The sequence below is a fragment of the Notamacropus eugenii genome, chromosome 1, assembly GCF_028372415.1.
Source record: "Notamacropus eugenii isolate mMacEug1 chromosome 1, mMacEug1.pri_v2, whole genome shotgun sequence".
NCBI classification, from domain to species: domain Eukaryota; kingdom Metazoa; phylum Chordata; class Mammalia; order Diprotodontia; family Macropodidae; genus Notamacropus; species Notamacropus eugenii.
Window position 1 is genome coordinate 695,020,790 of NC_092872.1, and position 24,215 is coordinate 695,045,004.

Genomic DNA, 24,215 nt, shown 5'->3' on the forward strand with positions numbered 1-24,215 from the left:
GAGACTTAATGAGTCAGACCCTGCTAAAAGAGGAACAAACTCAGTTTCCTAGGAAAAGTGAGAGGGTTGGAAAACTAGACCCTTGTCTACTAGTTTCTTAGTCGTTATGCCATCCCTGAGCCCTATATCTTTAGCATATAGAGCTCTCTTTGCCTGAGTACCTGCTGCTCTAGGCCAGTCATATTATAGTGAGAGGGGCAGCTAGGTGGTACAGTGGATAGAGCACCAGTGCAGAACTCAGGAGGACCTGAGTTCCAATCTCACCTCAGACACTTGACACTCACTAGCTATGTCACCTTGGGCAAGTCACTTAACCCCAACTACCTCATCCTGGGTCATCTCCAGTCATCCTGATGAATATCTGGTCACTGGATTCAGATGGCTCTGGAGGAGAAGTGAGGCTGGTGACCTGCACAGCCCTCCCTCACTCAAAACAAAGTCATGTGCAAGTCATGTCATCAATTCTCTGGTGGCATGGTCTTCTTCAGCAACAAAGGACCTGAACACACACACATTATAGTGGGAAGTGTTGATGTAGGAATGGGGTCTCAAATGCTTGAGTTCTGCAATGTGAGGTCTTCAGAGGAAGGAATTGTCTTTTGCCTATTTTTGTATCTCCAGCACTTGGCACAGTGCCTGGCACATAGTAGGTGCTTAATAAATGTTTATTGATTGATTGACGCTTGGAAGTCCCTTCCCTGATCTTTACCTGTCCATATACTCTAGGCTGACTGGTTCCTAGAGTCTGATGTCAGTTCCCAAGACCTACTTATCCTACACCATCCTCACAGGGCTGTAGATGATCCTGATCAGCCCTCCAGCTTTGTTTGTCCTGGAAAAGAGCTCTCTCCTCCTCAACACTGGTGACACTCCCATGTGCATACTTCTCTCCATGCAGGAGGATCCATCCCAAAGAGCCAAAGAACTTGTCCTAAAGAGGTTGAGGTCTTTATATTTTTCTGGAAGTTCCATGCTGACTCTCACAGTGGCTGGAATACTCTTCAAGTTGGGACTATCTTACCATACCACGAGCATGGGAAAATGAGAAGAGAAAACTGTCAAAGGATTATGGAAACATAGGATTTAGAGCTGGAAAACTCTTTGGAATATTAATCAGTTTTATATGTAGATACACATAGATAAATATGTATGTATAGTGTGTATGCATATTGTGTAATATATACACATTACAAACATATACAGTCAAATCAGATTTCCACATTGGCCAAAAATATTTCTCATTCTGCATTCTGAGTCTTTCCCCTCTCTATTGGGGGGTGGAAGGGCTGGGGGGGGGTGGTAGCATGTTTCATAATCAGTGCTCTGAAATGCTGCTTAGTCATTCCACTGATAAGCATGATAGTATTACATCACGTTTCTATACTGTAACTTATTCATCTATTCCCTAATTTATGGGCACCTCAAAAGAGCTAAAAATATTTTTGTATATCCTAAGAGTTTTTTTTGTGGACTAATTCCTCTTCTAATCTTCTTCTCTTCCAGGAATTCCAGTTGAGTTTATGCCCAAGATGTGTTTTTCTCTGAGATTTTGCTTGTAGCTGTTTTGGAGTCATTTTCCTCTTTCACATTTGTGTCTTGAGAGTTTCTGCTACTACAGTAGCGAAACAAAATAAGACAAAAAAAAAAAAAACCAATACCAACCCTAGGAATGTTTTTTGTTTTTGTTTCTTATGTTTTGTAAAAGAAGAAAAGGGAAAGAAGTGCGGGGGGGGGGGGGGGGGGGGCGGGGCGGGGCTTGCTATCTCGCATATTCTGGATGTACAAGTAGAAAACTTTTACAAATGAGGAGGAAAGGGTGGGGGTGCTGAGTATCATTTGTATTTCGCTTGCATTTGAACAGGTCAAAGGATAGAACATGCAAACAGTTTGGTAAAGAAATACAGTTTGCTTAACAGGGGAATAGGAGGAAAGCAGGAGAGAAAGGAAAGAGAAATAAGAGAGAGGACCAACTCAGGGAAGAATAAATTACAAGCAAAATGAAGTCCAATCTCAGAGGGTGGATCATGAATGGTATTCAAAAAGAAAGAAAGAAAAGGTAAGAACCTGTGATTGGTTTTTGAGAGAAGGGAAGAGGACAGAGGAAAGCACACTGCATCAAGAATAGATAACTAGAGCTAATGATGCTCCTCTCTTACTTGTAGAAGAAAGGATTAAAGTATAAGAAGGGGAAGGAAGTCCCCAATTAATAATTATAACTAAGCATGAAACTCTGGTAAATGTAATTACCAATCCACTTCCTGAGAGAAGTGATGCAAAATGAGGGAGGCAGTTTGGTACCTGGCTAGTAGAGGAATTTATCTTCTTGTTCATGCTATTTTGTTACAATAGTTTTGTTTAAATGGGAGGGAAAAGGTTTTAGGGATGAAGTTCCTCTTCCAAAATGAGAACAGAAAAAAAAAAGCCAGAAGGAATCACAGAAAATCAAGATAGCTTTGAAAGTTACATGTATTTATTATATACTTTCAAAGAAAAGCATACTGTATAATAGATTTGCAGTTTAATGTACAAGTTCCCCCGTTCTATAATGTGTACAGAAATGCTGCTTTAATTTAGTGTTTATAAAGTCAAGAAATTTCAAAAAAAATTTTAATTTAAGAAAAAAGTGTTTACTCTCTACTTCCGCTCCTCTAAACCCCCTAGACCATCTGCAGTTTGATCTCCAACCTCATCACACAACTGAAATTTCTCTCTGTTTCTGCCTCTTGAGTGTGTGGGCCAAATTTTCTCAGTTCTCATCCTTTCTGTTCACTCTGCAGACTTTGGCATTGTGTTCTCCTGGATACTCTTTCCTCCCCCAGTTTTTGTGATACTGATCTCCCCTGGTCCTCTTACCTGTCAGATCAATCCTTTTCGGTCTCTTTTGCCCTTATCATCCACGTCAAGACCCCTAATTTTGGGTGCCTCCTGAGGCTCTATCCCGGCCCTCTTCTTTTTTTCTCTACATTCCCTCCTTTCGTGACCTCAGCAAAATGGGTTGTTAGAACCAGAGAGGATCTTAGAACAAAGAATATTAGAACATGGTCTAAAGATTAAGATAGCTGGAAGAGACTTGAGCAGAGGGGGCCAGAACACAGTTGATAGAATATCAGAGCTGGAAGTCCTTGGGACATAGGATGTCAAAACTATAAAGGACTTTAAAACATAAAACATCAGAGATGGAAGAATTCTTAGAACTAGAGGATATCTTAGGACACAAATTACCAGAGGAACCTCTAGGGCATGGTGTAGTGGAAAGAGGGCTGGGTTCAAATCCTGTCTTGGTCATTTACTGTCACCCTGGCCAAATTTCTCTGGGTTTGTTTTCTTATCTGTAAAATAATGATGTTGGACTACCCAACCTCTACAATCCCTTCCTGATGTAAATATATTATCCTTTGACCACAGAGAGACAGTGTGACAGTGGCCTTGGAGTCAGGAAAACCTAGGGTCACATCATGCCTCTGGCTGTGTGATTCTGAACAGATTATTTAACTGCTCTGGGTCCCAGGTAACTCTCGAAGACTGGTGTTGTTCAACCTTCCTTGTAGAAGAGGACCAATAACATCTACATGTGAGTGGTTGAGCAGGTGCTGATCTGCACTAGTAGAGGGACTTTCCCCACTGGAGTTCCTCATATCGGTAATAAAACCATAGAGAACATCTAGGCCAACTAGTTAGAGTAAGAGCTATATTGGAGAAAGTAGGACACTTGAGCACCAACCTTAAATGTGAGAGAAGGAACTGCCTTTCCTGATGTTAGAGAGGAGGCTGAGGAGACTTATGGACTCCTGAGGTAGAAGAGCTCAACTCTGCCATTTTACAGTGGGGGAAAGTGAGGCCTGGAGAAGGGAAATGACTCATTCAAGGTCACACAACTAATTTGAGACTTGAAAGGCAATTAGCAAAGTCCACATATATGAAACCTTTAGGGGTCTGGATTGGAACTGGATTGAACTTTTGGTTTTGCAGGCATAAGAACCTCCCAATTGAGGAAATTCATCCTAGAAAGTTAGGAGGTACAGTGGATAGAACTCTGGGCTTAGAGCCAGGAAGATGAAGAACTCAAATCCTGCCTTAGACACTTACTTGTGACCACCTGCAAGTTATTTAACTGCCCTTTGCCTCACTTTTCTCATTTGTAAAATGAAGATTAGACTCAATGGCTTTGAAGGCCCTAGTAAATGGAAATCTACGATCCCTGACCAAAGTAGGTTAGCACCTTCTCTGCTACTTAATGTCTGAGTTGCCTGGAGCACTAAGGTAAATGAATTGCCTAGGGCTACATAGGGGATATATATCCCAGGCAAGAACTGAAAAACTTCCTGATTCCAAGGCCAGCTTTCTACCTCTTGCCTCTCATGATGGGGTGGGGAGAGGATGGGGTCAGTTGTTGAATTCCTATTTCTGGGAAGGATTGTTTTTTTTTAAAAAAGATATTAAGATATAAGAAAAATGGCTAGGTGGGTGGGACTTGCCAAATTATAGGAGTGGTAAACTGAAGCTTCCTGAGTACTTGGGCTTTTCTTGTTAATGTGGGGCCAGTGATCTACAAAGTCCTTTACTGCCCAATCGTCCCTCTCAGATTAGTGATTCCATCCTATCCCTCTTATTTCCAAGGTCAAGAGCCAAGGTAAATGGTCAAAGAGCAAAGTTTTCAAAGGAATTACAAAATATAAAGAACCATATGAAAATGTGTTTCATAACACAACCAATAAGAGAAATACACATTGTGAAACAACTCGGTTTCACCTCATCCCATAGAAATTGGCAAAGATGATCACAAATGGAAATAGTCAATGTTGGAGGTGTGGGAAGACAGGCACACTATTACTGGTGGCAGAGACCAGCTGTTCTAGATGTCACTTTGGAATTCATTTCCAGACTGAAGTCCTAGTTTCCAGACTTTATCATATCACAGGAACTTGTTTGTTTTTTCATCCTAGAAGGGTTTACTCACCCCTAGACTTCTCACTTTGGATGCATTCTTTGTCCTATATTCTCTTCCTCCAACTTTCTCCCAGAATATCCATTTTAAGAAGGATGTCCAGGTCTGCCAGGTCTTCAGTCCTCTTCAGGTTGCACTCCTCACTCTAGACATCCACCATACCCCATGAGGCACTACCCCTTCCACTTCACCATTAAAACACAAGCTCCTTCACTAATGCATTATTGGTGGAGTTGGGAACTGATCCAACCATACTGGGGAGCACTTTGGAACTATGCCCAAAGGACTATAAAACTGTACATATTCTTTGATCCAACAATACTGCTTCTAGGACTGTATCCCAAAGAGATCCAAAAAAAGAGGGGTTTGGGAGGACCTCTTTGTACAAAAATATTTATAGTTCTTTTTGTGGTGGTAAAGAATTGAAGGGATGGCCATCACTGGGGAATGGCAGAACAAATTGGGGTATATAATTATAATGAAATTCTATACTGCTGTAAGAATAAGTAGGACAACTTCAGAAAGACTAACAAGAACTGATGCAAAGTGAATGGAACCAGGAAAACATTGTACACAGTAACAGCAATATTATTCAGTGAAGAAGTGTGAATGACTTAGCTCTTCTCAGCAATACAATCCAGGACTCATGATGAAAAATGCTATCCATCTCCAGAGAAAAAACTGATGGGGTCTGAATGCAGATCAAAGCAGAGTATTTTTTTTACTTTTCCTGGTTTTTTCTTTTTGGTTTGTTTTCTTTCACATGACTAATACGGAAGTGTTTTCCATGATTGTATATGTATAACCTATATCAAATTGCTTGCCTTCTTGGGGGAGAGAGAGAATTTGGAACTCAAAAATTTTGAAAACCAATGTCAGAATTGTCTTTATATGCAACTGGAAAAATACTAAACTAAAAGGGAAATAAGTTTCTTGAGGGCAAAGACTCTCTCTTCCTGCTTGCATTTGCATTCCCACTGCTTGGCCTGGTGCCTGGCACACAGGACACACTTAATACTTTGTGACTTCATTGAAAAAAGGGGGGGAGCTAAACTGTCTATACCCTTTCATGAAGTGAACTCACTAATGGACCTATGCCCCAAGGAAGTCAAAGTCAGAAAAAAAGGTCCAATCTAGCCCCAAGTAATCAAAGCAGCATCTCTGTACTTTAAGGTGACTGAGAAAGTGCCTATAAATTGGAGAATAGCTGGACAAACTTGTCTGTGAATGCAATGGAATATTATTGTGCAGTAAGAAATGAATATCAAGTATTCAGAAACATGGGAAGATTTATACAAATCTACACAGGGTAAATAAGCAGAGCCAGGAGAACAAAATGCCCCAGGACCACAATAACATTAATGAAGATGGCACTAAAGGAGGCAAGTTTGGAACTGGGAGCCTGGTGAAGGTGTCATAGAAAGAGCAGCTCTTTCAGGGGAGAGGCGGAGAGGACCAGCATAGCCTATTTTACACATTGTTAAAATACTGTTACAGGTTTCTACATTAACTGTTTCTGCCACAATGGTGTGTTTGATCTAGATATGGGGCTGAAATGATTGTGATGTGACAACAAAAGACATCAAGGAAACATTAAAAAAAAAAAAGCCAAGAGATAGAGTAAGATCAAAAATAATTTTATTCCAAAGTTTCTCTTGCCCCTCCTTTCTAGGGGAGGAATAAAAACTCATTTCCAGTTCCAGGCATCAACATACAAGGAGTTAGGGTAATCCCTCCAACCCTGACCTGTGTAGTAGGTGCTAAATGTATGTTCAGTTAAAGTGAATCTCATGACAGCACCTGAGCCTGTGCTCCTCAGCTAGGCCAGTAGTAAACAACAGGAGTCTCCAGGCAAAGGCATTGCTGGGGCAGCTGTCTGGGCATCCATGGGGCACATCAAGACTAGCCTCCAGGGAAACCTCCCTATTGATTTTGATTCTCCTTGCTAGTGGAGAATCACTGGATTTCGAGGTAGAAGAGACCTTAGGGATCTAGTCCAACCCTCTTGTTCTAGAGATGAGCAAAAAGGAAGCTGATAATTCCTTGGACATTCTCCAAGGGATCACAACAGAACAATCTGACCCCTTCCCCTGTCATGGGTCAGGGCCTCTTCTCTATGGGGTTGAGATACGAGTAGTGACCTAAGTTTCTGGGAAGTCTGATCATTGTTTTAGGTTCCTGGGATGGGGGTAGGGGTGGAAATGGCAAAACAAAAATGTTTCCTGGTGAGGTACAGGATGGAGGGCAATGGAATCAGGGGTTCAAGGCTTTTCCTTCCACAGGGCCAAGAGTCCTCAGCAATAACTCCGTTACTAGCAGCACTGAACTTATGAAGGGCACCACCAGGAGAGGCCCTGCTGAAATTACTGACCAGGCCAGGTTGGAGATGGCTTGGGGTCTTGAAGACAGGGTCAAGGCAAAATACACCATCTATCTGGTCTCCTGCCCATCTTCCAACAGTTGTTTTCTGAGGAAATCAGATCAACACAAATACCAACCTCTGAACTGGAAAATAAGTCACGAACAAAAAGGCAACATGCACTGTTTGCTTTGGTGATGGCCATGCGTCTACAGAAGGTGGAAGGATTCTAGTGCGGCCTCTGACACAGTGACCTTGGACATTACTTCACCCATCGGAGCTGGGTACTACTCTGTAAAACAAAACTGATACTGTTTCCATTCCTGCTCATCTCTAAAAGGTCCCAGCATGGTTGAGGAAATCACTGTAAATACTGCATTTGTGTGAGTTAACACTATTGGTGGATCACATATGCATGTGTCCCAAAACATTCTGAGAGGTGGCTGGTCACTCCATCCTCCAAAGTCACAATCAGGCCCTGCATCAAACAGGGTGCCCAAAGCCTAAGAACATTCTAAAACTCGTGGCTCTCCAGTTTACAGAAGAGGAAACTGAGCCTTAGAAGAGACCTGCCCAGCATCAGAGGTGGTCAACAACAGGGTTATGGTTTGACACAGCATCAATTTCACCCTAGAAGCCAGCATTCTCCTCAATACATCTATTAGCCAGTTAACTGCTGCCATCTCTGTAACAAGTGAAGACACGGTGTGTCCTCACAACCACCCTGTGAGGTAGATGGCACAAAACCCCAAATAACCCACCAAGTGAAGACTCTCTGTTTATCCCCTGCCACCATTAGACTGTAAACACCTCAATAACATTAGTGACCCCAGCATTTGGCACAGGGTTTTGCACCAATGAATCCATATTAAATTCCATTATTAGTTCCAGACTGTCTGGGCCTCTTTATATCCTGATTCTACCATCCATATATTAGCTTTCTTCCTTACATTCAGAAATTTAGTGCCTTCATTCACATCACTGATTAAAAACCACCAAAATAGGGCCAAAGACCAAGACTTGCTGTGGCCCATGAACACACCCCTTCAAGCTGGCATTGATTCACTAATTCCCTGAATTCAGTATTCAGATAGTTCAAGTCACCTAATTATACTTTCATTTAGTTCACAAATGTATCAATACACCTAGTAAAATGCATCGCTAAAATCCAAGTTTGGGCATAAACTCAGGACAAAGAGAAGACAAGGCTGGAGGTCCCTGGAGATGGGGAGGTCCCTGAGGGTAGAAGACACCTTCCCGTCAGACAGATGCAGAGGCCGATCTCTCCACAGGCCTCAGCACAGTGCCTTACCCCTAAAAAATATTCTATATGGACTCACAAACTTTCCCCTAAGGTGGGGTGTGTGTTAGGGAAAGGGGGACAACATAGCTCTCCAAGGACAGGGGTGGGGAACCTGAAGCCTCAAGGCCACAATGTGGCTCTCTAGGTCCTCAAGTGTGGCCCTTTGACTGAATCCAAACTTCGGCCTCATCCTAGGGAACGGAACTCCTGGCAACTCCCACTTAAGTCTGAGGGAGCAGCAGGAAAAGGAGGGGGGAAGAGGAGCAAAGATCATAGAGCATCATCCTCTTCACACACCACTAACCAAGTGCACTTCTCCTACCCAGGCTGTGTATCCCAACAGGCAGGAGTGACAGAGGCCATTCCCACCATCTGTCTTTACCCAATGTCCTTAGAGCCACTTTTCTGGATTCATCCTGTGTCCCTCTCACATTCTACCTTATATCAGACATATCTGACCGCCCTACCTCCCTTATTAGGCTTCAAGCTCTCTGAGGACAGGGAGCCTGGTTTCTCATCCTTCTACCCTCAGGAATGGGCACAGTCGATGCCCAGCAAATGCTTGAAGTGAACTGCTGGGGTGCATGGATGAGCATGCCATCTCCATCCACTCCATTCCCCTTTTTCTCTTTCAATTGCTTCATTGAGTATATGGGCAGGAAGTTGGGGAAGTTGAAATGCTGGGCACTGAGAGATCTAGAGTCTGACGGTAGTGTGGGTGAAAGGTCAGATGTCGGAGTGGAGGAACGAGGAGCAAGGGTACACCCAGAAGGTGAGCAGCAGTGCTAGGGCCTTGGCTGGGGAAGGGTACATAGATGTTTTGTCCTCCACAAAAGCCCAGCAAGAGGTAGACGTCAAGGGGTCTAAGAGCACCAAGAGGCTAGAATGACTGTCCGGGTGCGGGCATCAGTCCCTGCCAGCAGAGGGTGGGAGAAGCACAGGATGGCAGGCATAGGGTTAGCTTACTGTGTTTGTCTCATGCACAAGGAGACATCCCCCTCCCCACCCACACCTTACACACACAATCACACTTATTCCCCTTCCTCACAGGCACACACATTCACAGAGCCAGCTCCCTCTCCCTTCCTCACTGAGCCAAACCAAGGTCATCTCTCTTTTTCATCCCTGCTGGGATCTCTTCATTCTATGTGGACAGGGCAGTCTCGGTATCTATTTTTCTGGCCTTCTAAGAGGAATTTCCTTTCTGTTCTAGGCTTGAAGACAGATTCCAGAACTTCCTCTAGACAGGGCTCAAGCATATATTATGCAGCCTATCCCCCCAGCTCCCCAATATCCAGGGCAAAGAACTGTTGGCCAGGCTGATGGAGCTGACCAGGATCTTCCTTTCCCCTGAAACTTGGCCAGCCAGCTGACCAGCCACCCCACCAACCCCTGACCCCCACCCTCAGCCCTTCAGTCTGGCAACAGGTTATCCAGCTGGGCATCATCCAAGCGGTTGGTGGTGATGATATGTTCCAGCTGCTGATGGTACCGCGTCAAGTCCTGCATGAAGTGAGGGATCCGAGTCTTTTCCAGCTTTCCATGGGGCCGAAGCTGATTCACGTCCTCATAGGAGACCTGGAGGAGGAGGAGAGAGAGAGGATTATAGGGACCTTGTCCATCACTAAAGAGGAGAGAGGTCCAGAGACTTGCCTCCTGTCGCATGGCTACACCATGGCCCAGCTGGCCTGTGGCCCTTGGTGCTGTGACTCCAAAGCCAAAGCTGGTGCTCTGTCCACTACCACACAGCAGCTCTCTCTGGTCTGAGCGCCAGCAACACACCGGAAAGATTCTGATATACTCACAAGGCCTGTCATAAGATGATAGGACTGGTCTGGATCCTGTAGCAGGGATGCCACTGGATGAGGCCAGGCCTATGGGTTGCCCTGAGGGGAGAAGATGGAGCCCCCTCCCATGGGACCAGCCTCACCTTGCCCAAAGCAGTCAGCATATGGAAATCAATATTCTGCCGATGCCGCAAGATGCGCAGGATCCCATCCAAGTACACCTGGTCCTTACTGAAGCAGCCTGCAAGGATGTGAAGACACTCAGAGACCCTCCCCTAAAGGAGGAGGAAAGCAGTCACACACAGAATGTCAGTAGGAAGAGACCTCAAGAGTCTAATCCAACTCCCATCTGACATTGCCCAGTCCTGAAGACCTTCACCCTTGGGGAGGCTCACCACCTCCTGGGGCAGCCCATGTCTAGTTACAGAGAACCCTCATCATTCCACAGTGTATCTCATAATGAGCCAAAATCGGCTTCTGCAACATCTACCCCCTGCTACTAGAGGGGCCAAATGGAATGTGTCTGACCTTCCCTCTGCATGACTGTCCTTTAAACAAAGAAAGGGCATTCCATGGATGGAACTCCTCATCCATCCGAGCAATCTTGGCAAGAAAAAGAGTTTGGACACATTGATAAAAAGTCCTAACCGTCCATATGGAGCACCCAGGGCACACATAGGCTTGCAGGCTGAGTTTGGAAAAGGCAGCTAGGGGATGGAGCCAAGATGATGGAGTAGAAAGACATATATATTCTAGCGCTTCCCCCACAACCCACAAAATACCTGTAAAAAATGACTCTCAAAGAATTCTAGAAGAGTAGAAGCCACAGAACAACAGAGTGAAAGAGGTTTTCAGCCAAGGGTAACCTGGAAGGCCGATAGGAAAGGTCTATCTCACGGGATGCTGAGCTGAGCAGAGCCTAACCCTGGCCACAGGGAACTGGGAGGAATAAGACCTAAACAGACCTCTGGGGCAGAATTCCCAGCAGGGAGGGTCCCAGATCCCTCAACCCACAAGCAACAAAGAAAGCTCCGAAGGTCAGTGTGGGAGGGCTTTCCCAGCTGGGTGAGAGGGAACGGGGACCCCCAGCACTGGCTCCAGGCAGCGGCAGAGGCAGCTACAGTGGTAGAGGAAGCAATCTGGGTCCACTGGCCAGGCAGCTCAGCTTAAAGCCTCTGGCGGAATTGAGCAGCTGAGTTGAACCTCAGCCTTGTACTGGGGAGAGGAGAAGCACTAGGACCCTCCTCCTGACAAAGGATTCAGAAGTCAAGTAACTGGTTGGGGAAATGCCCAAAAAAAGGGGAAAAATATAAGACCACAGAAGGTTACTTTCTTGGTGAACAGGTGCCTCCTGCCATCCTTTTGGATGAGGAAGAACAAGGCATATTGTCAGAGGAAGCCAAGGCCTCTGCCTCCAGCACCCCCAAAATGAATACAAAGTAGGCTCAGGCCATAGAAGAGCTTGAAAAGCAAGTCAGCAGCCTGCTAAAGGAGAACCAAAAAGATGCTGAGGAAAATAACACCTTTAAAAAGGGGCTAACTCAATTGGAAAAAGGGGTCCAAAAAGCCTTGCAGAATTAGCCAAATGGAAAAGGAGGTTCAAAAGCTCACTGAACAAAATAGTTCTTTAAGAAAGAGAATCTAGTTCAGGGAAGCTAATGACTATGACATAAACCAAGCAGTTAAAAAACAAAACCAAAAGTTTGAAAAAATAGAAGATAATGTGAAACATCTCATAGGAAAAACAACTGACCTGGAAAATAGATCCAGGAGAGACAATTTAAAAATTATGGGACTACCTGAAAGCCATGATCAAAAAAAGAGCCTAGACATTGTTTTCCATGAAATTATCAAGGAAAACTGCCCTGATATTCTAGAACCAGAGGGCAAAATAAATATTGAAAGAATCCATCATTCACCTCCTGAAAGACACCCGAAGAGAGAAACTCCTAGGAATATTGTGGCCAAATTTCAGAGTTCCCAGGTCAAGGAGAAAATATTGCAAGCAGCTGGAAAGAAATAATTCGAGTGTTGTGGAAATCCATCAGGATAACACAGGATCTGGCAGCTTCTACATTAAGGGATCGAAGGGCTTGGAATAGGACATTCCAGAAGTCAAAGGAACTGGGATTAAAACCAAGAATCACCTACCCAGCAAAACTGAATATAATACTTCAAGGGAATAAATGGTCATTCAATGATATAGAGGACTTTCAAGCATTCATGAAGAAAAGACAAGAACTGAATAGAAAATCTGACTTTCAAACACAAGAATCAAGAGAAGCATGAAAATGTAAACGGAAAGATAAATCATAAAAGACTTTCTAAAGCTGACCTGTTTACATTTCTACATGGAAAGAGAATATTTGTAACTCTTGAGACTTTTCGCAGTATTTGGGTAGGTGGAGGGATTATACACACACACATATACACACACACATATAGACAGAGAGCACAGATTGAGTTGAATCAGAAGAGATGATATCCATAAAAAAATAAAATAAAAATTAAGGGGTGAGGAAGGAAAATACTGGGAAGAGAAAAGGAGAAATGGAATGGGGCAGGCTATAACTCATAAAGGAGAAAAGAAAAATCCTGTTCAATAGAGGAGAAAAGGGAGAAGATGAGAGGGGAAAAGTGAAGCTTACTCTCTTCACATATGGCTTAAGGAGGGAATGACATGCTCACTAAATTTGGTATGAAAATCCATCTTACACTAACAGGAAAGCAGCGGAAAAGGGGACAAGCGAGGTGAGGGGGATGATAGAAGGGAGGGCAAATGGGAGAAGGGAGTAACTAGAAGTAAACACTTTTGGGAAGGGACAAGGTCAAATGAGAGAATAAAAAAGAGGGAGAGGGGACAGGGTAGGATAGAGGGCAATATAGTTAGTATTACACAACATGATTATTATGGAAGTCTTTTTTGCAAAACGACACATATATAGCCAATATTGAATCGCTTGCCTTCTCAGTGGCAAGGGAGGGAAGGAGGGAGAGAAGTTGGAATTCAAAGTATTAGCAACGAATGTTAAGAATTATCTAAAAATAAATTTAAAAAAAGAAAAGAAGAGAAAAGGCAGCTAGCTTCCTCAAACCTTCTAGCTTTGGGACTGTTGCTGGCCCCAGAAAACAGACAAGGTAGACAGCAGGCACACTAGGCATCCTCTAGGTACGTCACCACACTAGGCATCCTCTAGGTACGTCACCACATACCATCTCACACAATTCAGTGCAATAAAGAGATAACATCAGGCACTTCCTTACTCGGGCCTTAACCTCACCTCTTACAGTCCCCACACCTGGGAGGGCCCACCATGGGTCAAAGACCTACCTCTCTGGATTCCCTAGAGTGTGCTGTCCCCAGCTTATGATGAACCCATGAGTACACTACTCCAGCCAGGACTGCACCTGCTATTGTCAGCTCCTTCCTCTTTGTCTCTGACATATTTGGGAGAATGTCAGGACCCTCCTTCCCTGCAGCCCCCTCCTGCTACTTCCTGGACCTTGAAGGAGCTACCTCATCAAAGATGGATCCAGGATGTTGAAGCTAGAAGGGAATCTTAGAGATCACCTGACCCATGCTACAGGACACTCCAAAGAGCACTGACTGCCCCTCAGAAGAGCCTTACAGCTATGAAAAAGGTCACCTCACCACTCTGTGACTTAGTTTCCTCCTCTGTAGAATGAGGACAGCAATACCTATATGTCCATCTCACCTAAGGTTTACAAGTCACACTGCAAACTGAAATGGGCTGTGTCCTTCTAATGGTTATTTTACAAATGAAGAAACCAGGCCTAGGAAGACCTGCTCACCATCTTATGAGTTAGAAGTGGCAGAGCCAGGACATGGGCCTGGGAAGAGCATTTTTCTATGAGAAAAGGTGGCTCAAGTTCTAAAGAACCCCTTTATAAAATGAATCTTGGGAATACAACTCAATCTTGAACTTGAGGGAACAAGAGACTATGGCTTAAGAAATGGAGTTTAGGGAATAGACTGAACACACCAGGAAACCCAGGCTTTAGTCTTGATTTTGCTACAAATTCACTGGGTGCTTCTGGGTGAGTCCTTTTTCCTCTGTGGTCCTCAGTTTCCTGCCCCTTCTGGCTCTCTGCTACAGTTCTAGAAGCATGAGGCCCTTGGGGCTCGCTCACCAGGCTTGGACGTGTCTGTCTGGCCCCGCTTGGCCCGCACACAGTACTCCCAGCGCACTGAGGTGTCTTGGACATACTGTGCGAGGTCTTGGAAGAGCTGGCGGAAGGACATCAGGGCTGCACGCTGAATGGTGTAGTAGAGCAAGGCTGCCCGCCACAGGAAGGGCTGTTTCCGGAAAAGCACGCTATGCAGGCTGGCCAGCCCCTCCTCGGTAGGGTTGGCAGGCCGGAGCCCATACTGTCGTCGGCCATCGGAGGTGTTCCATGGCTGCTGAGTGTTATTGACAAATCGAAGGTAATGGGTGCCTGTGAGGAGGTAAGGAAGAGAGCTGGGGACCACAGCCAAGGAAAGACCCCTCCCCAGCTGCCCCCAGAAGCAATGCACAGCCCTCCCTCCACCACACTTTGGGGGTTCTCCATACTCTACACACCTTCAGTCAAACACACCTGCGACATATAAGAAACAATCATTCACTCTTACACAAATTCATGGGCATGTACAAGGAAGAGGCCCACAAAAAGTCCATAATCACAAACTCGCTGCACAATTCACCAAGCCTTTATGACAGACCTTCATTCCCTCCCTCCCTCACAGACATGCTCATCTGCCCGCCCCCGCAACCCAGCCACACCCCAGACTCTCTGCAGACATCTCATGCCCAGAGTAACAGGATTCTTCAAGAGAAGAAATAGAAGGAGATGAAAAGTGATTAGTGAACCCAGGCAGAGGTCCCCTCCATCCCCCCAATCCACTGAAGAAATATCCTCCTTTTCTACTCACTCCATAAAGTTGACCAGACTGGCCCTGGAACACGACCAGATTGGCCCCTGGTATTGTCACCATGGAGTCACCCCCCCCCCCCAACACCCTCTGAGAACTTCCTCCTACATCCTGGAGGATTTTTATTTTGGGGGGGAGTGAAGAGGGCACAAGAAGACCAGGTACTATAATCAGATGGGGTTGGCAGCTCTAGCTGGGCAGGGGGGACACTCGGGTTCTCCTCTAGCTCCAGGCCACATCTCAGTACCCACTGCCTCAACCCAAATGAGATGGGGAAGAAGCCAGAGAAAAAGTTAGTGAGGAGAGGGTAAGGCCCAGAAGGATGAGAATGGACCGGCAGAGGAGAAGATGGGCCCCCCAAGAGGGGCTCTGCCTGCCTACCTCTGTGAGTAAGAGGGATGAGGGAAGCTGGTCATTCCTGGGAGGGACCGTCCTCAGGGAAGGAGGGGAAGAAATAAAGGGAGTGAGATTACCAGGACACAGACTACTGCCCCAGATCCCTCCCCCATGATGAGTTATGCCCGGCCTCTACCCAGCTCCATCTTCCACCCAAACCTCAGCTTCTTTGGCAGGTCTCCCCTTTGTGTCCATTGCCCCCACCCCCAATCTCCAGGACCAGTGAGGGCCTTCTCTATCCCATGCCACAGTATGTCTGCTAGCCTGGAGGGTCAGCCCCTCATCCTGACCTATCTCATGTCGTAACATCCCCTCCAGCCAGTACTGGCGGGCCCCAGTCAGGTTGATGGCCAGTGTAGGCCGGCTGTTCTCCACCATCATCACTGCTTGAGACAGCAGGTCCTCACTCAGCTGCACCACCACCTGTCCAAGGGGAAGGCAGAGCCAAGACTAAGCTTGTTCCCCATGGCTCCCATCATGCTTCTGTTCTCCAGGACCCCCTCATTGTGGATGGACTGGTACTGGAAGGATGCCTTCCCTCCCATGGCTCACCTCTCCAGAGCATCCTTCCTTCTGCATGTACTTTCGAACGATGGACCAGATTTGGCATTTTGTCAGCAGCTGGCCTCCTGTGATCGCCTCGAATTGCTCATAGGTGCCATACTTCTCCAAGACCGCCTCAATGATCCTCACCGCCTGCCATACACACCCCGCCGCCAGGGGCTGTCACCCTTATCCTAGCCACAGCCTCAGCCTGTGATCATCCCTGGGCCAAGGGCTGGTAGGAATTCAGCATGAAGCTGAGACCAGGAGAGAAGGGGGAGGGAAAGAGAAGGATAACACTGGGGGGAAAGCAGCTGATAGGACCTTGAGGGAGGAGGGTCACAGAGGATGAGTCAGGGGCTGCAGGGAAGGAGCTGAGGAGAGGGCCGGGGGAGACAGGGCAGGAGCTCCTTCCTGCTCCCAAGGAACCCACTATACCCAAGGGGGGGCCAACAAACCAAGGGGGAAGGGGTAGTCCCTGGTTCCCTGACCTGGGGGATGAACTTGTCCGAAGCCTCATTGTACTTTTCCAACACAGCAGCGGGAACTGGCTCCTCATATTCAAACTGTGGATTGTAGGTGTACCTTGACTGAAAGAACCGGTCTCGCTCTTGCTCCAAGTTGTTGGGTCTTAAGGCCACCAGCAGGCAGGGACTCTTGCTAGCTGCCCGGCTTTCCTCCACCTTGCTTTTAGCAATGTGGGGTAGGGAGGAGGCAGGTCGGAGGCGTCCCTTTCTGCTGGATCCTCCAACTGAGCAGGAACTCTCACTGCGCCGGATCCGACCACGACCCAGTGAGGCTGATGAAAGTCGTCTTATTTCAGACTTCGGACTTGGGACCTTGGGGCGGGAAGAGGCCAAGCCTGATGATTGGGACACAGAGGGTCTAGGATGTACTGGAATGAATGGGGAAGGTTTCCGGGAGGTGGGGGCTGACATCGGCGGTCGGATAGAGGGGTACAGTTGTGGCCCATTCTGCTTTGAGATCTTCCCCACCCCAGAGACAGTGGGGGGGCTGACAGAGAGGGAAGGGGGTGCCTGCTCATAGGCCTGGGTCCCCGAGTCCAGCACCATCCTGCCCTCTGAGAAGGGTCACATCTGGGTGTGTGATCCCTTACTGCCCTCAGTCCCGGCCTGTGGAGACACAAAAAGACATGAAGCATATGAGGCAAAGTAGAAATGATTGGTTAGACAATGATACGGCAGGGTATAATGTCATGTAGTGGAAAAAACACTGGATATGGAGTCAGGGAATCTGACAATGATGAAGATAAAAGGAAAGGAGAATCAAGTGTGTTTATCATGAGGAATAGGAGGCTGGAAGGGGCAGATTAGTGTCTGGGGGCAGGTGTACTCAGCATCCAAAGAGAACTGAGAAAGGGAACAGGGAGTAACTCAGTCTTCACCTCAACTCAGTCCTCCAGAGGCATCTGGTGGCTTAGGGAGTCAGGAAGACCTGAGTTCAAATCCAGCCTCAGCCTCTTATTAGCTGGGTGACCCTGAGCAAGTCACTTAACCTATTTGTCTCAGTTTCCTCAAGTATGAAATGAGAATACTAATAGTACCTAACTCTCAGAATAGAACCCAAGAGATAATATTTTGTAAAGTGCTTCACACAATGTTTGACATAACATTCCTTCCCTCCATCCTTCCCTTCCCCCCTCTTTCCTCCTTCCTTCCTTTCTACCTGGCCCCAGACACTCACACCATGCTTCTTCATTCCGCCCCTTCAGACACCAAGGTATAGCTAGCACAGCACGGGCACCCAACAGTCTGGCCTGTGGGCATACCCCTCTGCTCCCCAATCTTAACCCTCCCCACTCCCAACTGTCTACTCTAGCTCAAGTAACAATAGTCAAATCAACATTATCTTTGGCAATGGTAAGGACATGATAACTGACTGCCTTTAATACTTAGCATCTGTATCCACAGCGTATAGCACACTGTAGGTGCTTAATACATGCTCATTTGACTGACTTAGATTAAATCAACTACAGAAACAACACATTACTGAAGGATCAAGGCATAGGATTTTTGTCTGTAAGTGACTTTCCAAGAAGAAACAACTTCCTGTCCTCTTAAGTTCACCAGATTTCCCGTTTGGAGCCTGAGTCCCAACGTCTATGAAGAAAGGCCAGTGTGGCATGGTTAAAAAAGGGCTACGTGACATGACTCGTGGAAATATATTCAATATGATCACACATCCACAGACTATCAGATGACACGCCATCTTGGAGAAGGGAGCAGACAGGGAAGGGGGTAATTTTAGAACTCAAAATCTTATAAAAGTGAATGCTGCAAACTAAAAATTAATGAATTTAAATTAAAAAAATAAAAATAAAGATTCAACAACAACAGGGCTGCTTGAAGCAGCAGGGGCTCTGGGGAGGGCCTCAGCTCCATTCTCTGTAAAAGGACAGGGTGGAATGAGACGACTTCTGCAGCCCCTTCTTCCTCTAGCCACCACTTCAGCTCATGACTGTAGGGCAGCTAGGTGGCATAGTGGATAGAGCTGGGCCTGGAGTTAGTAGGACCCAAGTTCAAATGTGACCTCACTTACTAGCTGTGACCCTGAACAAGTCACTTAACCCCAACTGCCCTCTCCATCACGCTCCCCGCCCAGCTCACACAAAACCAAACCAAAATATTTAGACCTGTGATCTCTTCAGCTTAGGGAGCTCCTGGTAAAGAGTGTCCTCTCTCCAATGGCAAGGGACATCTTCTTTACAATTTGTGGAATTTCCAGGGGAACAGAGAGATCAAGGGGCATGCAGAGGTCACACGTACAGCTGGCATGTTTCAGATTACGGACTTGAACCCAGGCCTTCCAACTCTTAAGATAGCCCTCTGCCAACGAGACCACTTATTTCTTACACGGTTGTCATGAAATGTTCAACTTCAAAAAATCTCTGAAGGAAATTCACCTAAACTTTTAAAAAGGTGGGTATTACAAACATCTAATATTTTCAGAGTATGGGTTTAGATACACCTGCCTGGTGTATCTAATGACTCAATGACTTCCTGGAGGTTCCTCCTAACTCCAGATCACACACAAAATCTTTCAGAGCCCTCAGTGATCTGGCCCCTCCTACCTTCCTTCCTTCTATGTATTCTGCAGTTCAGGGACGCTGGCCTCTTGGCCACTCCTCAGACAATACCCTCCATGCCCAATTCTGAAAGTTTTCATGAGTTGTTCCTCCTGCCTGGGACACTTTCCCTCTTCAGCTCCATCTCCTGGCTCCTTCTAGAGGAAGGCTTTCTTGATACTCCTTAAATCTAGTGCCTTCCCTCTGAAACCACCTCCAGTTTATCCCATTGCCTATCATCTGTACATAATTGTCTGCATATTGTCTCCTCCAATCGACTGTGAGGTCCTTGGGAGCAGGGCCTGTCCTGGGCCTTTCTCTGTATCTCTCACTCTCCATACAGTGCACAGCACAGAGTGGGCACAACACTTTGTAAATGCAACTCTACTAGGACTGTCCAATAATCTGCAGAATACCATATGTAAAAGGTTAGGAACTTGTTCTCCACTCCCCTACTGTTTCAATCTGAACTTCATGGAACAAGACAAGATAATCAAGATGTTAACTAGGGTAAAGAAATAACAATGACAAAAGTAACTGTAGCCGTTATAAAATTCTTTACAGGTTTACAAAGTGGTTTTTTTTCTTACAAGAACCTTGTGAGGTATGTAATGCAATGTTCATGCCTGATTACAGATGAGGAAACTGAAGCCCAGACAGGTTAAGTGTGCAACCCAGGGTAAACCTCAGGACTAGGACTGATAGTCCCAGCTTTTGAGTCTATCAGAGCTCTTTCTACTATATAACACTGGCATCCTCTAGTCTCAACCATGACTCAAGAATCTTGATTTAATGCGGAAAGGTCCTTAGTGATAAACTAATACTACTCTTGCAAATTCACAGAGGAGGAAATGAAAACCTGGGGAAGATCAGGTGACTTGCCCACAGCAGGACTGAGGCAGCTGGTGATGCAGTGGATAGAGTGCTGGGCTTTGAAACAGAAAGACATGAGTTCAAATTCATCCTCACTTACCACTGGTGTGACTCTGGGCAAGTCACTTGACCCCTCTGTCTACCTCAGTTTCCTCAACTGTAAAATGAGGATAATGATAGCACCTACCTCCCAAGATTATTGTGAGGATCAACTGAGGTAAAAGTTGTAAACTTAGCACAGTGCCTGACATACAGTAGGCACTAAATAAAAGTTAGCTGTGCTTGTTGTTACCTTCCCAGGTCTTTTGATTCCAAATCTCCAAGACCCTCCAGGCATTCTTGAGCCTAGGGGCAAGTTAGGAAATGAGGTTTTATTTTCATCAACCTTTCAAGGTAAGGGGAAGGGACACCATTGATAAGGCTAGAAATCATCATGGAAGAAGGTTGAGAATGGGTCCAAGTCCCCAGGGAACAGAAAATGACAGAAAATGAGGGAATGGGACTTCTCATAACTTTCAAGTATTGCTAGGAATCAGCAAAGGAGTCCGTACCCCCTTGTCTATAGAAAAAAGTCCACAGTGTTTACACTAAAGTCACTGAAGAAATTTGCAACATCTAACTCAAAAAGGCCTGACATGCACTGGCAGAGTATCTGACAGAAAATGGACTAAACCTCTGGAGGGCTACAAAAGCCAAATAGTCCAGCTGAGATCTGGAGCCCCCCAAAACTGACGAATAGCTGATTTTAAGGCCAAGGTTGACCTGAGAACTTCCTCTCCTTCCGACCCGAGATTCAGTTCCCTCCTTTGTAAAATGACATAGCAGTATTAGATGATCCTTAAGATCCCTCCAAGATCAAAAGTGTGTGATCTACCAGCACTTCTTAAACTGTGGGTCTTGAATGTTTAAGAAGCTCTGACCTATACTTCCTGTAACACCCATTTCTTGGTACATGTTTAAATTGAATGGAATTGTTAAACGGGGATTCCTTAAAGTGTGTCATTCACTATCCCTACCCTATGCACAGTTTGGATCTGTTCAGGTATCAAAAAATACAGCTCCCTGAGGATACTTCTGTGACAGAAGGTTTGACAACAGGATTCTGGCTTCCATCATGCTGACTCAGCGAAATTGCTCACTGGTGAGAATGAGAGGTCACTAATTCCCAGAACCCAACAGCTTAGCTTCTCCCTGGTCCTTGAAGGAATCAAGATTTCATCAAACCAGGAAATAAGAAGAGCAGAAGGGTGTGTTTTGACCAGCCCCAGGAGCTCAAGGCCCAGATGGCATCCCCAGAAATCTACTACAGGACATTCCACACTAAATGTATCTTCTCTTCTGGTTTCTCTGACCCTGCACCCTCGAAGCTTCCATTGTATCTTTTCTATCTCTGTCTCTGTTTACTTTGCCGTCTCTTTGAAGAAACAAACATTTTCTTGATGTTCTAGTTACCTTGCTGTCACTTATCAATGAAAAATAGTGAGGCAAAATCTCACTTTCTTCTCTTCTTTCCCTGTGCCTTCCCACACAGAACTCATCCACTCTTTTTTATGTAAACAGATGACTCCCAATCTAATACTCCAGCTCTGCACTCAACTATAGAATCCTAGGCTTTACAGTTAGATGGGTCCATTGACACTGTGCCCTTAAAAATCACCTTGTTCAAATCTCTCATTTTACAGATGAGGAAATGGAAGTCCAGAGAAGGGAAATGAGTAACTAGTAACTTGATCAAGGGTACACAGGCAGTCAGACCTCACAACTCCAAAACCAATGCTATATGTGTGTGTGAGTATATGTATGTACTTACATATACATATATGTGTGTGTATATACACACTATACTATATGCACACACACACATATACATATAAATATGTTACCTTGGCAGTCAGTGCTTTCCCAACAAAGAACCCTTCCAGCCCACCCTCCACAGTGTTTTCCTTTTTACAAGGTTATACAAAAGCATATAATAGAGTCATTGAAACCTTGAGCATGTTTCACTTCCTATTTGTAGCTGACCTTTTGTTAATAGGAAGACAGGATATATGCTTTGACTTCAAGAATTTGGAACCAACATTGTCCATGGTATAATAATAATAGCTAATATTTATATATCTCCTAGTGTAAGCCAGAAACCATGATAAGCGTTATATAAATATTATCTGATTCTTGCAATAATCATAGGAGGTAGGTGTTATCATCCCCATTTTACAGAAGAGAAAACTGAGGCAAACAGAGGTTAAGTGACTTATTCAGAGTCACACACAGCTAGTAAGGGTCTGAGGCCAGTTTTGCACTAATGACAAATATTTTATTGGGTGCATTACAATGTATTTTCAAGTGCCCTTTGATGTGCTATTGGGAATAAATGGTTGAGTTAAAATGAGGTCTTCAAGAAATGCACACGATCTAGTTGAAAAGCTAAGCCATATACGTAAATACATACATCTATAAGTATATATAAAATATCTGTTATTATATATAAAATAGATATATGTGCATATATAATAGATACCTATTATATATATTATCTATCACATATTATGTAGATATATCATACATGACATATGTGATAGATAATATGTAACAGATAAAACACACATAACTTAAAATTTTGGAGTAGCTCTTGACTTTTCACCCGTTTTTCTGTCTACACTTAAGTCCATGGCTTCAAAACTGGAAAGGACCTTGTGGTAAGTCTAGCCCAACGTCCTCATTTTACAGAATGGAAACTGAGGCCCAGACCTGCCTCAAATCACAAAGCTAGAAAAGAGAAGACCCAGGACTCAAAGAGGCGCCCCCAGATTCATCACCAGGGCTCTCTCCACTCCATCCAGGGGCAGGCCTCCACTCCCACCTCTTCTACGATGCCTTCATTTAACTGTTCTCTTCCACGACCGCCAACATTTAATGGTTCTCGAAACTGTGCCAGGTCCTCACTAGACAGGAAGCGCTCTGCGGACAGGGTCCTGCCCGATTTTGCGGCGACCCCCAAGAAGCCTAAACTCAGCAAATCCATAGTCCACATTCCCACAAGGTAGTAAATTAAAGCGGCTGGAAAGCGAATCTCAAATAGAAAGCTGGACTCGGTGACGAAAGAGAAGCGGTCCTGACCAATGGGAGCTGGGGAGGCGAGGGGAGGGGCAATAAGGGAGAATGACCGTGGACCAATAAGGAACCGAGAATGGGGAGGGGGCGGGGCCGCCGAGGGGCGTGGTCCCGAGCCAATGGGTGGCCTCAGAGCTCACAAAGAGCGCGTCCGTCGATACCCAATAGAAAGGGACGGCCCCGGCTAAGAAATAGTAAGGGGTGGGAAGGGGCCCCGCGCAGGAGGAAATGGGCGAGAGAGGCTAGGGATGTCCGGGGACGCGCACTCGCTATAAGCCCCGGCCTGCCCCGGAATCCGCCCCCCCAGCCCCGCCCTACCTGTTCGCACCGCTTGGCTCCGTCTGGCTCCGCAGCCCCGTGTCCGCACTGCAGCCGAAAGCCGGCCGCCTGGAGCCCGACGCCGGCACGCATGCACGCATGCGACGTGCTCGCGTCAGCCTTTACGGCTGCGCGAAAAGCGGGTGGATTCCTCGGGGACTATTTCTTGGGGGCGAGGCCCAGGAGACCAGAGGGAGTAGAGAGGAGGAGCCAGCATGCTATAGCTCCGGCCCCGGGGCCCGGGGCCACGCCTACCTAGGGGCGGAGCTTCCTCGGGGGAACCTTCTGATTCGTCTAATCCTCCTCAAGGCCAGGGTGGTCTCGCAGGGCGGTGCGAAGCGGTCCAGAGAGGATTGGCGAATGCGTCCGCGCCGCTCCTACACAGCCCCGCCCCTTTACCTTATGGCCCCGCCCTCATGCCGTGGTTAGTGCCGTCTCTCCACCCTAGATGATGGCTAACCCCGCCCCAGGAGCCCCGCCCCCATCCGGACTCGCCCCCTCACGCTGCGGGCGCATTTTCGGCGGGGGCTGAGCAAGGAGGGGGCTGGAGGAGCTGTTCGGC

General features: G+C 46.1%; 1 protein-coding gene across 1 annotated transcript; it reads right to left on the bottom strand.

Annotated features, from left to right (window-relative positions):
- Positions 1–6,566: 6,566 nt before the first annotated feature.
- On the bottom strand, positions 6,567–23,942 carry MATCAP1 (microtubule associated tyrosine carboxypeptidase 1). Its single transcript, XM_072636013.1, has 7 exons — positions 23,654–23,942; positions 16,758–17,399; positions 16,276–16,419; positions 16,014–16,146; positions 14,547–14,852; positions 10,538–10,635; positions 6,567–10,185 (listed from the first exon to the last, which is right to left on the bottom strand). Exons 2-7 carry the CDS (start codon positions 17,337–17,339, stop codon positions 10,021–10,023), a joined length of 1,428 nt encoding a protein of 475 aa, XP_072492114.1. The 5' UTR covers positions 17,340–17,399; positions 23,654–23,942; the 3' UTR covers positions 6,567–10,020.
- Positions 23,943–24,215: the final 273 nt, after the last annotated feature.